This window comes from Sceloporus occidentalis, unplaced genomic scaffold (assembly GCF_023333645.1).
Source record: "Sceloporus occidentalis isolate IW3139 unplaced genomic scaffold, rSceOcc1.0.p SCAF_5, whole genome shotgun sequence".
Classification (NCBI taxonomy): Eukaryota; Metazoa; Chordata; class Lepidosauria; order Squamata; family Phrynosomatidae; genus Sceloporus; species Sceloporus occidentalis.
The window spans coordinates 58,143,504-58,162,975 of NW_028316985.1; the positions used below are offsets into that span (position 1 = coordinate 58,143,504).

At 38.4% G+C, this 19,472-nt stretch overlaps 1 protein-coding gene across 4 annotated transcripts in view; it reads right to left on the reverse strand.

Annotated features, from left to right (window-relative positions):
* Nucleotides 1–1,186: 1,186 nt before the first annotated feature.
* LOC149312211 (TBC1 domain family member 30-like) overlaps nt 1,187–19,472 on the reverse strand; it is a 61,238-nt gene continuing 42,952 nt past the window's right edge. For 2 of the 4 annotated variants that reach the window (XM_089524193.1, XM_089524192.1), the window contains 7 exons: nt 19,091–19,259; nt 16,126–16,231; nt 11,930–12,036; nt 10,550–10,689; nt 9,349–9,555; nt 8,905–8,961; nt 1,187–6,541 (listed from right to left, as the gene is read on the reverse strand). In XM_089524193.1, the coding sequence (XP_089380319.1) occupies nt 5,757–6,541; nt 8,905–8,961; nt 9,349–9,555; nt 10,550–10,689; nt 11,930–12,036; nt 16,126–16,231; nt 19,091–19,259 (1,571 nt within the window). In that variant the 3' untranslated portion in view covers nt 1,187–5,756. The remainder of the gene's footprint in view (nt 6,542–8,904; nt 8,962–9,348; nt 9,556–10,549; nt 10,690–11,929; nt 12,037–16,125; nt 16,232–19,090; nt 19,260–19,472) is intronic. The other 2 variants (XM_089524195.1, XM_089524194.1) reach the window with 2 other exon arrangements.

Sequence of the window (19,472 nt, forward strand, 5' to 3'; positions counted from 1 at the left end):
TGCACGGAGCAGGAAGGAGCTCCGTTTCGGAGCTCCTTCCTGGTTTGCAGCGCTACTTTGCGTCGCTGGGTGCAGCCTTCAGACAGCTGCGCCCAGCAACGCAAGGGAAAACGGGGCCAAGCAGCCCCTTTCGCCTCCTCCCCGCCGCCGCGGGGTGTCCTTGGGGCTTGAAGCCCCAAGGACACCCCTTTCCAGGCTGCGGGGAAGCAGCCTTTTGCCACTTCCCCGCAGCCTGGAAAGTGGCGGATTGGGGCCTCGGAGGCTGCCGGTCTGGCAGCTGAGGCCCCGATATACCGGGGAAAGGTGCGCCTACAGGCCGCCCCAAAGGGGCGGTCTGTAATGCGCCTATGTGATGTAATGTCTCTTTCAAACCAATCTTCTGCTTTATAGTAACTGTCACAAGCCATATTACACAGTAGTGTGAGTCTCATGAAATCTAAACACTTGCAACTTGGCATTGACACTACAGAGATCCTAAGGCTGTGTACCTCTTGGTCATTTGGATTTTAAAACAACTAATTTTCAGTAGTTTTAAATCTATGTGTAGCCAGAAATACCATGGAGTATATCACATGGGAGGAATTTATCTTGATTTCGAATGAAAAGAAAGTGAGGCCAGAACGCATTCACGTGAATTCGCTAGTTCAGCGAATTTACGTGAATTCGAATTGCATTCAAACTGACTTCCCATCGCCCGAAAATAGCATGCCATTGCCCGAAATTGCATGTGATAATCTATCACCTAATAACGTGAAACCCCATGATTGTGTTCGGACTGACTCCCCATTGCCCGAAATTGCGTGTGGTAGTCTATCAGGCAATAATGTGAAACCCCATGCTTGCATTCAGATTGCCATTGGATCATACTTCCAATGTCTGATAAACTCCTGAGAACACTAGAAAGGTGTGCCATCTAATGAGTAAAAGTGGTATTTCTTAATTAGTACAACTCATCAGATTTTTAAAAACAAGGTAATTCTGAGGCACACAGTTCTTGGGTTCCCTTCATATCAGTGCCAAGGGATTTGGGCTTTCAAAGTCTTAATGCCATGGCACATATAAGTGCATAAACACATACACTTATCTTTATAGGTTTACGTGTACAGTATTGTCATGAGCACTTCACCTATACAGTGATTCACACATTGGATGATTGAATAAATAATACAGTCCATGCTTTAATTAACATAACAAAGTACACTTCAGTACTGGTCAAAGCAACTCGTTAAAATATAGGATGATTCATTTTGTCATCCAATACATGTTAGATGATTGTCTGAGCAAGTTGCACAAATGACTAATCTTACTGGAATTTTTTCATGCTTCGGTGACCATGGAAATCATTTCAACAGCCATGTTATGATGCTCCATAGGACAAACAAGCATAAATTTGTTCATTATACAGGCTGGTTAGAAATACTGGAATTTGGAAGCGCCTGCCTAAGTGGAAGAAAACGGATCAACTCAACATATTATATATTTTAAAAATCATTCAAGCCTAAGGATGACATTGCCAGATCTGAATAAAAAGGCAGAGGTGGACATTGGCACTCCAGTGGATGTTTCTGGATTCTGTAGGGAGAGCTGCTATTGGTCTGGGGGGGGTGCATTTGGACCTAAAATGGGATATGGTGGACTGTTGTGCTGAATGTCATGGAAGAAATCTTCCACCAGGTACGAAACTGCTGCAGCTTTGCAATTTCGGGTGCTACTAACATTTGTAGTTTGCTAAATTTTGAGACTGCCTCTGCCAAGTCAATCAGTAGTTCAGGCCTGCTTAGTCAGAAACTTTCTGGAGTAAGGTGCATGCAAGGCTGTTAATTTCTTGAGCTCAAATGACCCATGGCTGGTTCTTTGTTTATAATGAGGTCTTGGTTAGGAAGGGCTGCTCTGTATTACAAGTTGTAACCAAATGCCTTTCTCTAGTCCTTTCCTCCATTATAATGATTCCCAATTCTCAAGTACACATTTCAGGGGGTCACTTTCCTGGGGAAGCTTAATTTTGCCAGAACCCATTCAGTCCAGCCTACCTGGCATTACAAAGGGACAAAAACTTTCACACAGGAACATTTTCTCAAGGTCTGAGTCAAGCCCTAAAGGGTTCTCAGATTCACTGGAGAAAACACCTTCCACACACTCATCAAATTACCCTTTCTATCTATCTGGGTTCTATGTAGTGTTGGTCTGGTAGGTCCGGCTGAAAAATGGCCTCTCACACCGAGTCCCTATTCACGCCTACTGAGTGCACTCTCAATGGGCAAGCTTCTGTACCCCAAAAGGAAGAACATACACATACATGTACATGTACATGCACACACTCCAAATTCTCACCCAAGAAGAAAATCCCAGGAAAATAAAAAGTACTTTACTCTGTGAAGGACCCATCCTTTATCAGCCCAACTGGTTCACCCCTCCTTTCAACTACCCCTTGTAGGTGAACTCACCCATTGACACCTGAGTTGTCAATGGGAAGGTGATTCGATGAAGTCCAAGCTAAGGAAGTCTTTGTAGGTGGGTTGCTAAACTGTCGCAAGAATAAAGTTCACTGCCTAGCAGATTGGTCCAAATTAGCAAAAGCAATTTGGAGCAAGGAGTAAAAATAGAGGTTTATTTCTGCAGCAGAAAAAGATGCACTTTGTGAAGTCCAAGCTGAGACAAAGAAATTATTTCAGAGCCCACTTTATATACCCCTTTGCAACTTGTTTTCCTCATGTAGGCATTCAGAGGAATTTTAAAAACTTAGATGACAGATAGAGAGGATGTGCTTTGTACTATCAACACTTTCACACTGCCTTTGTTCTGGTACCTTTATCATAGCAGGCAACTAGTTTAATGTCTGTGAAATTCATTCAACAGGGACTTTGGGTTGTTTGCATCAGAGAGTTTGTCACTTAAAAGAAGGCATATAATCAAGGAATGTAATTAACTGTTATAAATCAGTGAGGAAGCTCCCTTCCTCATCTTTATGTGTAAACACAGAATGGGGCATCTATAGCTAAGTGACCTTCTCACTTCCAAAGAATGGAATGGGCGTTGAGTCCATCTTGAGAATAGGGAATTTCTAAACTAGGTATGGAGGTATTGATATATTTTAATAACAGTAACAACTATATTCACACAGAGAGAAAGACAAACTGCTCCAAAACACAGTTTTACACATCCTGTATATATTTATAATGTATGATATACATCAAAGAAGAAACCCATAAGACACCAAATTTAACACTGAAGTATCTTAAAACACACCATATAAGGCGTGCAATCATGGTAATTTGCTTAAGTTTCATACCAGCATCACTCAGATGGCCAAAATGATGGGCCCAAACCCACCTAAGACATTATGATAAAGTTAGAGACACTGGGCCCGATTTAGCATTTCCTCTTCGAGTGTTCATGTGTAGAGAGAATTCTACTGCCCAAACAGTATTCCACATAATCACTGACTTCACTGTGCATGTAACAAAGCAGTTTCCAAAACATTTCAATGGGTGTGGGAACAGACAAATAAAACATTTTCACAACTATTAATAGGAAGAATGCTTGCTGTCAGTCTTAGAGATTAATTTCAACTCCTTTGCTTTCATTTAACCACCTTAGTTACTCCATTAAGAATAGGAACAAATTTGTTATGGAAATACATATACTGAAAAAAAATAACACTTTTAGATATTTGGTCTTATGTGTAATGTTTGAGCAGCAATATATTAAAGTTTAAAATGAACAGAAGAATACAAATTTAACTTTAGGTCAGTGTGCTTCAAGCACCAAATGTAATAATTTTAAATATGGTATATAGTATATGGAGAATAGCTGTTCTTGCAAATTCTACTAAATATTAGAAGAAGTAACAGAGATCCAAAGATCTGTATCAGAGAAGTCCACACACTCTGGAACTTTTCTTGTCAAAAGCAAGCCCTGATGCCATACTACAAATTACTTTTAAACCTTCTCTAGATTCAGAAAAGTTTTGACATGCAGCATGCAGACTTCAATTCAGGAATCACAAGTGTAAAATTCCCTAAAAATTAAGTGCATTGGATCTTGGTCATTTTTAAAAAATGCTAGTATTTTAATAATTTGTGCATGCTCTCTGCAATTACATATCTGTAATCACATTTGGTGTATCATCATAATAGCCTATGTAGACAAGGTTCATATCACCTTTTTAACCAACTTTAGATTGTAAGATGAAAGATACTCATCTTGAGACATTGTACCCAAAGCTTGTGGAAGATTATGTACACTAGGAAACTCTTTTGTACCAGAAATAGCCACAAACTGATGCTGGAGGAGGACTGAGTCATCATCTTTTGTTCTTTAAGCACCTTCCTTTCTTATGCACATAGGTTTAAGGTTCAGAATACAACTATTCTGAACAGAGAGAGATTCTCTTCTATTGACAATTGTTGTCATGGCAGCACATATTACTTTTATTGCAATTAACTTTGCATAGCTCTAACAGCCTTCACATTTGTCTTCACACCCATACTGTGAAGTATTAGCATTATGTTTACGATTATTTTAAAAATACAGAATTGTTTCAGCAAAGTAACAGCTTTCCAAAACCTTTGTCACTTCACCCGACCCCACTGTCCATTAATTCTTGAACACTGAAACAGTATTGCACAGCCTTGTACATTTTTTGTAGGTAGGATTGTAAATTATTCTTATAGTACATTGGCAGGTGGGAACAAAGGTACCATATTCGTCTATCTGTTTTTCTAAAATGCAAATGAAGGGAATGGGATCCACATTTCATGATGTCTGTCAAGTTCAACAACACAGCACAGTAAAAACTTCAGCCATGATTTCCTAGTTTGTTTGCTCACTTCAGATGCTGACAGAGAGAACATAATCTTGTGGAAGCGGCTACAAATCTTCATTGTAAAAAAGTTAGAAAATACATAGACAGTGATCTCATATCATAAGAACACAGCCATGAGTCTTGCTTAATTGGGAACCTAACAGATCAGAGATTAAAAGTGCTAAACATTTTAAATGTTAGTCACTTTACAAAAAAGATCAAGGCCACAATATATTCACTTACATGGAAATAAGGCCCACTGAACTGAACTGGACTGAAGATATGTAGATTTCTCTTTAACATAAAATGCTGCCAGGAATTGTAAATTTAAATTTTCCAGATTTACAGTAAGTATCTATTCCTACTGTCTCACAATTCACTAGAGGTCAATGTTCAGTCAAGCCATGATAAATATTAAACACATTATTTTTCATCTGATATAGACTGCTGTATTATAGAAACTATTAAAAGAGACAACAGTCTAAACTCTGAAACCCTGCTAGTATGTCATTTGTTCAAATATATTACTGAAATTAGTGATATTTTAATCTGTGTGAAAGGCTGATGCTCAGTTCTGTTCCAGGCAGCTAGGAGGATCAACTAATTAACCACTTGGCATAACATGGTCGTAGTCTTCCCAAAATGCTGAACAAAACTGAAGGAAATCCGCTCTACAAATATCATTTGAATGACTGGCAGAACTGAGCAGAGACAGAAACATTTGCCATGCTGCAAGTCAATTTATTTTATTTTTTTAACCATGAAAACGGAATGTGTCACCATATACTTTCACTATTCTATATTATAGAAAAACAAATTTATGACATTGATCACCATTATTTCAATGAAATAAATTATATATTAATCCCTTTGGACCCATAGACACATACCATAAAAATTAAAACAGCAGTGATAATGCCAGTAACAATATAAATGAAGTGAAATATATGCATCATCGTCTTTTAGAACCACTGTTACCATTTGTAGGCTTGTTAAAGCTTCTGCTCATTTGTGGAAAGTGAACAGCTGGGGTTCTTTCAGTTGGACCATACAATCCTAGATTCCTGGCTGCAGCTGATTTTCTAAGTGGCTTGACATTAGGGAAAGGACTAAAGACTTGTGACTTGGGAGTGCTGCCTTCAGGGGATTTTGCCACTGTGCCATTGTCTTTGGGTGAACTCGGTAATTCCGAGGAGTGTGTCTGACAGTACAGACTTGGCCTGGAGTCAATGTCATCATTGTTGTTTTGGGTAAGTTCCAGTGCTTCCAGCTTCAGCTGAACTGCTGATATGTTTGAACTGGTATTGGCATCTTTGTACATTGGTTCAGGAGATTGTCCATCAGCTTCCCTGGTAATGCCAGCATCTGAATCATTTCCTTCTCCTACAGATTCTGGTTTGCTTGGAGCCTCCTCTTTTGCACTGATGCTCTTAGTATTCCCACCCTCACTCTGCTCTTCTATTAGTCCTATAGTATCCCCATAGCCCAGCTGGCCTTTGGCTCTTGCCATGTTCTTCCGATGTACCCTAATGTGAGTGCGCCAGGGAGAGTTGAGCTTTGTCTTCAGATCTTCATGTGGGCCAGGTGACATCTTGCCTCCTGCATGATTTGGAATATGAATAATAGCATTTTTGGCAGACCTATTTGTTGGCTTGATCTTCTTTCCTAGTAGAAGATGATTGATCACTGGAGAATGGTTCACTTGAGAAGGCAGAAGACTGGTAACTGGCCCTTTATCTGAAGAAAACAAACATTTAAAAGATACTATTGAAAGGAGCCTTTACCTAAATATCCCAAAGGCACCAGATCCCATCTGATCTTGGAAACTGAGCAGGGTCATCTCTGGTTAGTACTTACATGGGAGACCACCAAGGAATACCAGGTGCTGTAGGCTATATTTCAGAGGAAGGAACTGGCAAAACCACCTCTAAGTATTCCTTGCCTAAGAAAAGCCCTATGAAAACTCATGGTGTCACTCTAGGTCTGTAGGTGGCTTGAAGGCACATACACACACCCACACATTGAAAGGGCCCAGTAGAAAATGAGCTGTACTATTGAAAGATATGAGGCAAATAAACATAATGAAAAATAAGCTATCACCTAACTCAGTTTCTGATGCACACACACAAATTTGTATGCACACATGGAAACAACTGTTGGCAGGAGTAATTCTGATTACTATGCACTGGGTCCTCAAAGCTAAAATTGAACAAAAGATTACAGTATGAACTTCTCCTATATCCTCTTTTATTAACTGAAAATAATAACCAGGTTTAAGGACAGGCTACACAGTGTTTTGTTTATAAGTTTGTTGTTCATTAGTTTGTTTTTAGTAAAGCATGAATATGCAAGATAGAGCATTCAATAAACAACAAAGCAATAGAAATCTGTTTTACTTTACATTTGATTCAGAACTAAGAAAGCAAAATTAAAAATAAGATCAGTTTATTTTTAAAGTGAAAGTATCTGATACATTACGAAGCTTCTTCTTTCTAATGGTTCATCTAGCTTAGTACTGTCTGCACGGACTGGCAGCAGCTTTCAAACTGGGGTATTTCTCAGCCTTATCTGAAAATGCCACTGGTTCAATCTAGGACCTTTTACATGCAAGGCACCTGCTAGGTCACTGAGATGTAGCTCAGATACAGCTTAGTTAGCCTGACACAATGCTCCAAAAATATATATGGAAGCATGATAGCCAATGTAGTACATTGGTTAGAAAATTGGACTGGGCCTTGGAAGATCCAATTGTCACTAAATCCAGTTCTGGATTCCGCTATGCCATGAAATTCAATGTCTGGGTGAGACCATGGGCTAGATACTCTTTCTTAGCCTGACCTACTTCTTAGGGTTGTTGTGAAGGTAAAGCAGGAGGAAGAGAGTTCTATATACCACTCTGAGCTCTTTAGAGTTAACAGATTTATTCCACCTTTCCTCCAAAGAGGAAATCCTACCTTCTGCAGGAGGAAAGATGAAGGAAATGTGACTAATACAGTCACCCCTCTGTTTTCATGGAGGATCTGTTCCAGACACACACACACACCGCGAAAACAGAAACTCTCACATATTCCGGCCCCATTGGCTTGAATGGCCGTGCACACCATTTTAGCCAATGGGGTTTGCCCCTCTGTGAATCATCGAGTCATGGACTTCAAGTCCACGAAAACGGCGAGGTGACTGTATAAATATTCTGTGACTCATCCCAAAAATACTGCAACATGCACTAAAAAAAAGAAAGAAAGAATATACATCCCAAAGGAACCCATGATTGTTTTCAATGCAGTGAAAAACAGGTAAGAATATGAAATTATAAACATAAAATGGTAAATTAATTAATAATTTAAATAATTAATATTTTAGAGGACACTATAGAAGGAAGAAATTACTAATGATTAGTATCTGCTTTCCCAATTATATCATGCCACTACCATACTCAGTTCTGCCTCTTGTTTCTCCTTCATACCATCTACACAAAATTTTCCATAATCAAACAATTGCATGAAGACTTGCCCTTATACAGTGAACATTCACCAATTTAATACCATCACCACATCCAATGATAGAGAATGTCAACCAAGAGGTTAAAATTTATGAGAAGGACCTATGGCAATCCTGGGAAATGAAAGCCTTTTTCATTTTAATCTTGGCAGCACAGTTGTCTTGTAATTGCAGACTTGATCAACTGTGTTTCAAGAATATTTATTTCCCTTGTAAGAAATGGGACCTAATGTCCTGGAAATTCATTCACATCAGAATTGGCCTATGGCACCACTTTAGGTAGCTAGGCGTTTCTCTAGCAACAAAGAGAAAGTGCAGTCTCCATAGATTGTACATCCCATAGATAATAATACCACAAAGAGTACAAATCAGTAGAGACTCATATGTATATAGGTATGCATGTCTGTATAGCAGGAAAATTTAGACCAAAGTTGTTTCTACACTAATTTAGCATAATTTGTTTGCACTTCTAAGTCAAAAACATGGCCTAGCCAATGGGCAATTTATAACGTTTAATCACAAATCCAAGGATGCCTCAGATGTTAGTGAAATCAATAAAACCAAAGTTGTACACCCAAGTTAGCACAGATGTCTTTAAATACCATTATTCAGCTGGTCCCTGGGATTTAACAATAGCCCAGGGTCTTCATCTTCAGACCCTGACAAAAGAAAAACAAAGATCACAATCATTTCTATAAGTGCCACACTTGTTTTAGTAAAATGACCTCTTTCCAGTTACTCCTCATCATTCTTCTCTTCTTTCTTCTTCTTTTTCTATATAAGTAAATATATGCAAGCACAATTTATACATATAGTTCAAGGATGGGAATCATGTGGCCCTCCAAATGTTGTTGGACTGTAAGCTACAGAAGCCCTAACCACAACAACCAGGAGTGAAAAACACTGGAAACTCCAAATACAATGGGAATTCTGTGTGATTCTTAAACCTAATCTAATTAGTGCCATCATGTATCTATCTTGAAAAAATATAATTAATATAATTAATGCAATCTTGCCCTGAAAGAATAAACCAAATAAGCCTCTACCTGCTTTGATGTACACCTGATGAACCTGCTGCTGTTGTTTCTTCTTTATTCGGGAATACTGTCTTTTCAGTGCATTAATGTCTGTGGTCATACGTTCCATCATCATGCTGTTAAAGACTGCATGGTATTCACTTCGACAGGCATCTATTGCTCCAGGACTTAGTTCTGCAATGTTACTAGATCCTAAAGTCTGCTCCTCATTATGTTCTATAAACAGGAGGAGAAATATGAGAAACCCATCAGAATGTAATCCAATAACAGTGGATTCCACCTCAGACAATCCTTTAAAAAATTAGCCAATTTAGATAACCCTTACATTTCCTTTCAATTATATAAGATTAGAAATCTTAAAGGTCCTGCAGCAGATGCCTAGAACTAAAATGCATTAAACATGAACAAACTACTTGTTAGTACTTAGCTCTCCACACAGGGGGGAAAAACCTATATGGTTACAATATATACATATACAGGACAGCAAGCAAGCAGATGAAAGGGGGATATAGATAAGGAAGAGGAAAATGTCTCATCACTGCTCAGTCATTTGTAAGGATGTCAACCTTCACATTTTACTATCACGTGGAAGGGCAAATTTTCACTAGTTCCCCCCCTGCTGGGTGAGATCATGAGGTTTTTTTGTACATTTTTCTATTATTTTTTACACTATGGGACTTTTTTGGAAAAAAACATGTTGGTTTAAAAAAACTTTTGGTTTTGGTGCAAACCTTTGACATTTTTGCACAGAAAACATTTGTATTCTTCACAAAATGTTTTTGTTCTGTTTTGTGCCAATATTTTTTTGGGGGGATGTGCTACAATGTGAAAAAAAATGTGCAAGTTCACTGCCTTCTTGATAGGACGTACTAGTATCCTTTGACATCCCTAGTTATCTGCATATTATATCAGATATGGGATCCCACTTTATTATACAATAAGCGATATCAAAGAATTTGTGTATGAGCTTCAACATTTACCTCTCTGTTTCTCTGTTACGGGCCACCGGACTGCATAGCTTTTTCTTTGAGTATTTGATTACATTAAGCATGACCAACATTTGTGCAGAGGAAGATATGTGGAATGTCAATTATTAGCCTATGCCATTTTCCCTACCCATGTATCTCCCAAGTTTTCAAATGTTGTTGAGGAATGAACCGACGGAACCAAGAGTCTCCCACAACAAGATTGAAATGTTTCCAGTATTTACCTTTGAACTGCTTTTGATACTTTTGTAGTTCTGGAGCCAAAAAACCACTGAATGGCCCAAGGCAACCAATGACATTAGCTATAGAATCCTCCTCATCAAGCTCATTCTCTTCATCACTATCTCTAATTTTCCCCAGTCGCCTGAAAAAGAAAAGCATACAGACATATAACTCTGTTTAATAAATGTAGCCATAATGAACTGAAGAGTTCAACAGAGTCAGATATGTACAGTTATCCAGGGCCAGCCCTGCCATTAGCCTAGACGAGACAATTTCTTCAAGGGCAAGGAGCAAGAGGCAGCAAATTTGCCACTTCTCTCCCAGGCCCGCTAGGTTTTTTGTCACTCGGGACAGCTGCAGCTGTTCAGAGCCAAGAACCTCCGTGTTCAGAGCCATCCATCCTCCCCAGATGGATGAAGTAAGAAGTGGAGATGACTCCAGGTCCCATACCTTCCCTGAGCCCCTCACATTGCTGCTAAAGTCTACCTTTGCCAGTCCCCTATTATGCCACCCTCCTCTTCCTCTTTGGGAAGGCAGCACGGCTGCAGTTAAGTCTGCCAAGAGGAAGCAACATACTTAACATGAATAGAGGCATATAAGCTGAAATATAGTTCATCCTTCCCTCTTCCCTCTACACAAATCAACTACTCAGGGATCTCAAATGGATCCCCATGGAAACAAAGAGGGGGGCTTTACTGCAGAGGGTTTGGGAGATGAGCTGTCAAGAAGTGGCTTCAGTCCCAGAAAGCACTAGCTCTTTCTAACTCCTCCACCTTCAGGTTGGTTTAGTCTGTTTCATCTCTCTCTTCAGCATGACAGCTCGTTCCACTCTCATTCTGCATCTATTTTTCAATTCTCTGCTCTTGCCTGCTACCATATCCACCCACTCAGCCATCCACTTTCCACCATCAGCTGATGCTCAGCTTCATTCTGGTAAAGGGGAAAGGGAAACAGCTCAGTGCTGTTTTGTTTCCAGAACAGCTAGTTCTTGACCCACAGCTGAGTGTAGATACTGTTTGTGCTGCTGGGTGAAGACCTGTCCAAAATCCAACCCTACACAGGCAGTGAACTGAGTTGCCCACTGCAGCCTCCAATTCAAGAAAGAAGGAAGAACCTCACAGTGGCTCTTTTTAAAAGCACTGGTGCCTTGCCATGTTCTTCTTGGGCTGCTGAGTGCCACCACTGTACTATCTTCCTTTTCTCACTGGGAATGGGGAACATCTCTGAATGTGATACAATGGGAAGCAGCACTTTGATTCCCACCTCAGGCAACAGGAAAAAATTTGCCACCCCACACCGAACATATCTATTTGGTCCTTTAGTGTATTTCCCTGTTATTTTTATTATATTACAAGAGTACAGCAAAGAAAGAAAAGACTTACCCTGAATTTGATTTTACTGAGGCAGGAAAAGGAGTAATATTGTATGTGTATTTCTCCCTTAATTCTGCTAGCTGTGGGAAAGGGAACTGGGCCATGGAATAAACAGTCTGAGAAGGAAAAGAAAAGAAACATGGATTCAAAGCAGTGCCTTTAAAACAACTTTTCATGCCAAACTCAAATGTAGGAAGGCTGTCTCGTACTTTTAGGATTAGATAATGCATTTCCTGAAAGGAAATATTGAAAGATTTAGCTTTTACAATGCAAGAGATATGCAAGAAAGGCAAAGGATGACTCACAAGAAATATAACGACTAAAACAGCCAGAAAAGATATTAGGAATCTTAGAATGCAGAGAATGAAACAGGTGTGAATATACAGTCACTGACATTTGTAGCCATTTGCTTTGTAAGGCAGAGAACATGTTTATGTCAAGTCACTTGGCACTACAAGGTGAAGCACTTCTATCTTACTTCTCAGTGCTTTACGTTTCCCTTAACAATCTGGCTTCCCTTTTAAAGAAATAGGCCACAGGCAACCTATGTTTCTGGATATATACTTTATCATTTATTTTATTTTAGGGAAAACATCAATATGGCTACTTCCCAATATTAGCTGAAGCCCCTGTTTCAAAAAACCCAAGTCAAGCAAAAGTTCACCAAATCCTGGCATTTATCAATATCTATCTTTAAAATGTATTATACAATTGAGGATTCTCAAATTATCTTCCAACCGTGGCATAATCACAGCTAAGCTGTTAATGTGCATTAAGTAGTTTTTAAAATTGCAGCCAGTTTTAGATTTAAAAGAGCATAATTCATTTACTCTGGGACTACATGGCATGCAAATCTAAGAAAGAAAAATGTTTTAAAAAACTGAATTAAAAGCCTTCTCAGTGGTGGTGAACAATGGTGAACACTGAGCGGTGAACAGTGATAAAGAAAGTGCAGTCTTTGGGCCACATATGGCCTCAAATCTATCTTTCTGTGCACCCAAAACTTTCTCAAGCCCCCAAGGAACAAAATAAATAAAGGCTGTCAATATTCAGCTGTACAATCTCTTACCAGCATGGTTTGCCTTTATAGCATCAAATGTTACAGGCACAAAATCATAGATTTTCCTTTCCCAAGTTACAAGCATGCAAGCAAAGATAACCTCCCACAAGCTAATACAAGCCCACAGAAGCTAATTATGAATGCACTAATTATGGAAAGAAAGGGTCTTGCATATGTTCTAAGCAGTCTTTGTATTTACCATTACTTCATGTATTTCAGTACAGAAAGGATGGACAATTGTGGTGACCCAGAAGCCAGTTTTATGTCCCAGGAACTCTCTAGGAGCTACATGGACTACAAAAAAAAATCCCCTCAAAAATCTAAATGAAATTGGATGGCTGAGATCCTACATTTAGTTTGACTAGTATAAATCCCTGCATGCTGATTTACAGACTAAGCTAAGGTCCAGAAGACCTAGGGATGTTTTGCAAAAGAGAACTGATCCTGAATGCATTCTACACTGACTGAGGTCTCTCTTATTTATGATATATTTCTGAACAAGTAAGTAGTGAGTGAATGTGCTTGGTCTGTGCTTAAGGCACAAAAGCTGCAGCAGAAATATATCCTCTACTTGCTTGAAGAAGAGAGGAGAAAATCTCATGTTGAAAGGATAAGCAATTAAACATCAAGCACTTCTGATGCTTGTGCTTGGGTCAGCCAGGACTCTTTGTTTTCCATTTTGTGTGTACAAGCTTGAAAAATACCCACCCACCCCCAGAAAAGATGCTGCACAAGATTGTGGGAATGAGAATTACAGACAAAACAGCATCAGCACAGCTTCCCCCTTAATGGAGTTTGATTACTTTCATCTGCTTACTTACTATACACTACAGTCCATTCCTTGGGGAAAAGCACTCCATGAAAACTTGAAAATACTGTAATTTATACTTTAAATGTCAATGGCAATCTGTTTCACACAGTGTCTATTGAAACAATGCGGAGTCGAAGGCTTTCATGGCCGTAATTCATAGTTTTTTTGTGGGTTTTTTGGGCTATGTGGCCATGTTCTAGAAGAGTTTCTTCCTGACGTTTCACCAGCATCTGTGGCTGGCATCTTCAGAGAACAGTTATAGTACCACTACATTTCTCTCTGTGTTGCTGACTAACTGTGAAAGAGGTTATACAAAAGTCCCACTGTTTAGTTTCCCATTGTATAATTAAACATGGAAATCACTCATTGTCCATAATATCTTCAAAATTCTAATATTCTGTAAAAAACACATTTATCAAAAGAAGCAACCAAGTATCAATTGCTCCTTTGTATGAAAAAAGCACAAGACAATGCATTCAAAGGACACAATATATGTTTCTGTTCTCTACATCAGGCCCACATTTATTACCAACTATGATTAACCGCAGATTGTGGCCTACCATGGGTTTAAATGTGCTCTCATTTTTGCAGTCCTACTAAAGCAGTAAGAACAGGAGGTTCATTAACTGCAGCGGACCACCATACATCATCAAGTTATTCTTCTATTACGTATGATAAATAAGGAGTGTGACAAAGTTACTTTTTTGGACTACAGCTCATAGATTCGTCCCGCTATAAAAGCCAGTGACTATGTTGTCTGAGGAAATTTTGGCACTGTCCTCCCAAAACGTAACTTCCAGGTTCTGGAAAAATTACATATCTGTTTTCATTTCTGACTTATGTAAAACGGATCAGCTTTATTGTGACTAATACTATATCTTGGCTTCACACATCAAACCAACCACTAAAATGTAATTCATAATGGAGTAGGCCGTAGTTTAAGCCTGACATTCATCACAGCCATTTCAGTATACAAACTGACATTTGAAAAATTGTAAATCCTATTTTGAGAGAAATGTAGGCACTCACCACATTTTATTTTAAAAGAACAATAGAGATACATTATTTATAAGGTTCCTTCCATGACTTTAATGTGTTTGCCAAAGCTACATAGAAAGCAGGCTACACAAGGATGAATTATACTACTAATAACACTATGCTTCAATAAAATATGAGTGTGTACTTGAGAACATCTGTAAGGTTTTTTTAAAATTACTATTTTGAACATAGGATACTGTCTCATCCCAAAGTCAACCCTGTTCCATCTTAACCCAGTATTAGCTACACCGACTAGCAGCATGTCACCTGGGTTTTAAACAGGAAACTTTTCCAGTAGTGTTTCTGATTTTTGTGTATGGTTATTAAAGCTGGACTGTGAGGAAAACCAACAAGAACAGAACCAGCTCCTTGGAATTGTGGTGATGAAGTAGAGTTCTACAGATACCATGGATTGCCAACAAGATAAATGAATGGTCCTAGAGCAAATCAAGCTTGAATATCTCCTAGAAGCCAGTATGACCAAACCAAGGCTATTGCACTTTGGCTGTATCATGAGACATCTTGACTTGTTATCAACATTAGAAAACTCAATAATGATTGATAACAGTAGAAGGCAATAGGGAAAGAGGAAAATTATATTACTCAGTTGGCGAAGCCAGTCCTAAGTTTGCAAGACCTCAGCAGGACTGTGAAGGGCTCTCACTCACAGGGTCACCATAAGTCAAAGCCAACCTGATGTCAATTAACAAGAACAGCAACAACTTTCTCAGTATGCAAAGGGATCTTATAGTGCCTTTGAGACTAGATGAGTAAAAGATGTTGAAGCATACGCTTTCCTAGACCTGGTCCCTCAGGTGCATGGATGAAGTCTACAAAAGCTTATGCTGAAGTCCAGTTGGGCATAGGTTCCCCTAATATATATTTTAAAATTCTATGGGGAAAGACTGTAGCTTAGTGGTAGAGCACATGCTTTGCATTCCAATGGCCTCAAGTTCAACTCATGACATCATCATATAGAACTGAGAAGTTGTTAGAATTCAGAGACATAGCCATGTTAGTCTGGAATATCAGCATGCAAAGAGATCTTGTAGCACCTTTGAAACTAATTAACATGGTTATGTCTCTGACTTTTAACAACTTCTCAGTTCTATATGATGATGAGTTGAACCTGAGGCCATTGGAATGCCAAGTATGTGCTCTGCCACTAAGCTACAGTATTTCACTATGGTGTTTTTATATGTGTATACATAAGGAGAACGGATGCCCAACTGGACTAAGATCATCCCACTACAATTTTACTTCCATATAACCACAAATGTTTATATAGACACTAACCTGCATAAGTTCATTGCTATCAATGAGATTGTCTTCCAGCATTTCTTGAGTCAACTTGCCCATGGTGCCATAGAATTCATCAGCAGTTTCACAACAATCAATCTGCCTGCATCATAACAAAGATGTTTACATTATCTAAACGCTATTTAATTATCTGAATATATATCACCTTATCTACCATAAGAAGAAAAATAAATTCAGTATAAAAGGTTCAACATTAGAGAAGGGCAAGTATTCAAAAATAGCTTTACTCAGAGAACAAGACAGTAAACTGTATTTATATATGTTTCAGCAGCATGCTATGTAATTTTCAAGAGAATATGTAATCCAACAAAATACTCTTTTAGGATCTTTTGTTTCTGTTCTGTCTCCATGAACTATAGCAATTCTCAACTGGACTTCATCTGCTGTGAGCTTTGATCAAACTAATCAACCATTCTAAGGGAAGGAAGTAATTCCAGAACAGAGAGTGAAGGAAATGTGGTGCAAAGTGTTGCCAAATGTTTTATAGGACCAAAACCTTAAGTGGGGGAAGGCAACTATTTGTCCTTTTTCCCATTCAGTGATTTCTAAAATGCCCATGGAGCCTGTCAATGTCATCATGAATTTTTATATACTCTCGTCATCTAAAAAGGAAGCACCTGTTATCAAGCAGCATGCAAGTAAATGACATTCCTGGAAAATCTCAAAAGGGGAAAGCATCAACCATTAATTTGAAAGGATGTTTCCTCCACCAATATAGATCTTTTAAAAAGTGTTCTTTAATATTTACATAGCTCCAATTCAGGGGGGAAATTGCTTTTGTAATCTTCATCCTTTTCCTTCTCACAAGAGAATGTTTATTCCCACCCCTTTCTAATCTTGGTGTAGTTTTTTTTTTCTTAGACAGCATTTGATTAATCTTTGAAAATCTGGATTCTTTAGAATGTTTTTAAGAAGTCAAAGAAAGGGCATAAAAGTAGTTACTTAAGGAAACAAATCATAAACATTAAAGGAATAGAAGTTATAATTGCTTACACATTTTTGCTAAATCCCCTATTTCTGATTGCTTATTAACATTCATTTAGTAAGCTTTTATGAAAGTAAGCAAGAGTCTTGCCTAGTCTGATAGTTTTCTTAAAATAAATAGCAGTAACTCTCTGAATTTCATACTAATCATGGAAACTTATATTTGGCATGTTCCCATCTGTTGAAGGCAAACATATAATTTCAGCTAAACACATACATCTGAGTATTTTCCAAAAGGAACATGAAAAAGATAGATTATCTGGTTTCCACAAGCCAAAATGAACACATTTAAAAAGACTCCTTTCAAAATCTTTTAAAAATTAAAATCACAACTTGATTTTCTTTTCAAATTAACCTTATTAAAATAAATCTGAACATGCTGCAAATATATAATTTCCTAAAACTTTATGATTCTTTGATTAACTAATGAAATTCTGGTTTTCTTTGTAAATAAAGAATTAAGGTGAGGTTTCCCTCACAATACAGTTGTGCACGTTATTATTATATATAATGAATTGATAATGACAGCCAAGATTTAGCAGTTTTATGATTTAGAAAGAAGAGGAACCATCTAGAATTGCAACATGATCACCCACATCTCGAATGTCTGTATTAGGACCCAGTATGTGAGATATATGATATATTCAGTTTTAAAATTAATGATATCTCTCACTTTTATCAAATAAGCAGCATGAACATTTACTTTCTGTCTCCTGGTATAATACTGTTTGATCATGTAACAACTACTATTACGTGCTTTTGGAAAGTTCTAGATACTCATCACAGCCCAACATAATGCATGCTTACTAAGAAGTCCCACTGCACTTATTTCTGAATAAGGGAAGCTTGGATTGAAACGTTAGCATTCCAGTAAGTGATCTTGCTTAGTTTTCTTGCAAGTGTCCATATCTTGTCTAGAATCAGGCATAATTATACAGGGGGGGGAAAGTCTGCACAGTCAAAGGTTTAGAATTATACTCTTAGGTTATGTAAAGAATCTACCTAGTTGCAGCTAACATTTTCTAACAGTTAGAGCAACAAGTAAGAATGCAAACATTTTCAGAACAGCTTGATTTAAACTACCACATTATCCTAATACACCACTGCAGAAAAACAGATCAAGATATGTCAGCAAGTGTTTCCTCTCTAAATTAGAATGAATAAAAAAATAACATGGGAGAAGAGCAAGCTGTGTGTAACAAGGCTCATGAATTTAGTTCTGGTATTGATCTTAATAATAATTTAATAATAATTTGTTTTATTTATATACCGCTATTCCAAAGATCATAGCGGTGAACAGCAAGTAAGCTAATTAGCAAGTAAGCTAATTTGCCCCCAACAGTCTGGGTACTCATTTTAGCGACCTCGGAAGGATGCAAGCCTGAGTCGAGCTTGGGCCCTTTCGCTGGTCTTTAACTCGCAACCTTGTGGTTTCGAGTGAATGGCTGCAGTACAGGCATTTAACCACTGCACCACCAGGGCTCCTATGATCTTAAATTCCAAGGTTCAACATGTAGGCAGAACTACCCTATTCCTTGATACTTAGTGTATGTCCACTTTCCTGTTCTGGATCTTGGCTAGTGCAGAGCAAAGTAGATCCCACAAACCTGAAGTCTGTACACCTGTGCTATAAACAATGGAGTGTGTGTGCGTGTGCGTGCGTGCGCACACACACATGCCTTCACTATCTCCTAGTTTTTCAGTTCTGGCAAAGTTTTCAGTCTCAGCCCCAGCAGCTGCTTCCTCCTTTAGCAACTGAAGAATACATAACATAGTGGTACCACAAAAAGGGGCACTGCACTGAGTTGGTGAGATGGAGAAGAACCTTATGCTTTGAGAAAAAGGGTGTCCTGTAAAGATAAATAGACATTAATTTTAGCACTTCAATGTCATACTATACAGCTCTTATTTCAAACAGCAATCAGGCTTGATTTTCATTTAGGCAAAGTATACTTACTCTCCCAGCTTTGCCCATATAGCCAAGGCCGCTCGCAGTATGATTTCTGACCCTTCAAAGAACACAGAATCCCAAATTTTTAGAACTGTATGATTAGGAAGGCATGTAGCAAACAGAGTCAGGAACCATTGCATTGTGAATACATTTGTAAGTGGGGGTTCGTAGCCACCTGTAATAGAAAAGAATGCATTATACTGCTTGCTATTGGCAACCATTCTATGAAGGTGTTTCTCTTAACACAATAGGTAGGGATGGGGAACAGAGAATTATAATATAGTAGTACAGTGGATCCTTGTTATACGCTGGGGTTTGGTTCCAAGATCCCCCGTGTATAACAAAATCCGTGTATGCTCAAGTCCCATTAAGTATAATGACATAGCAA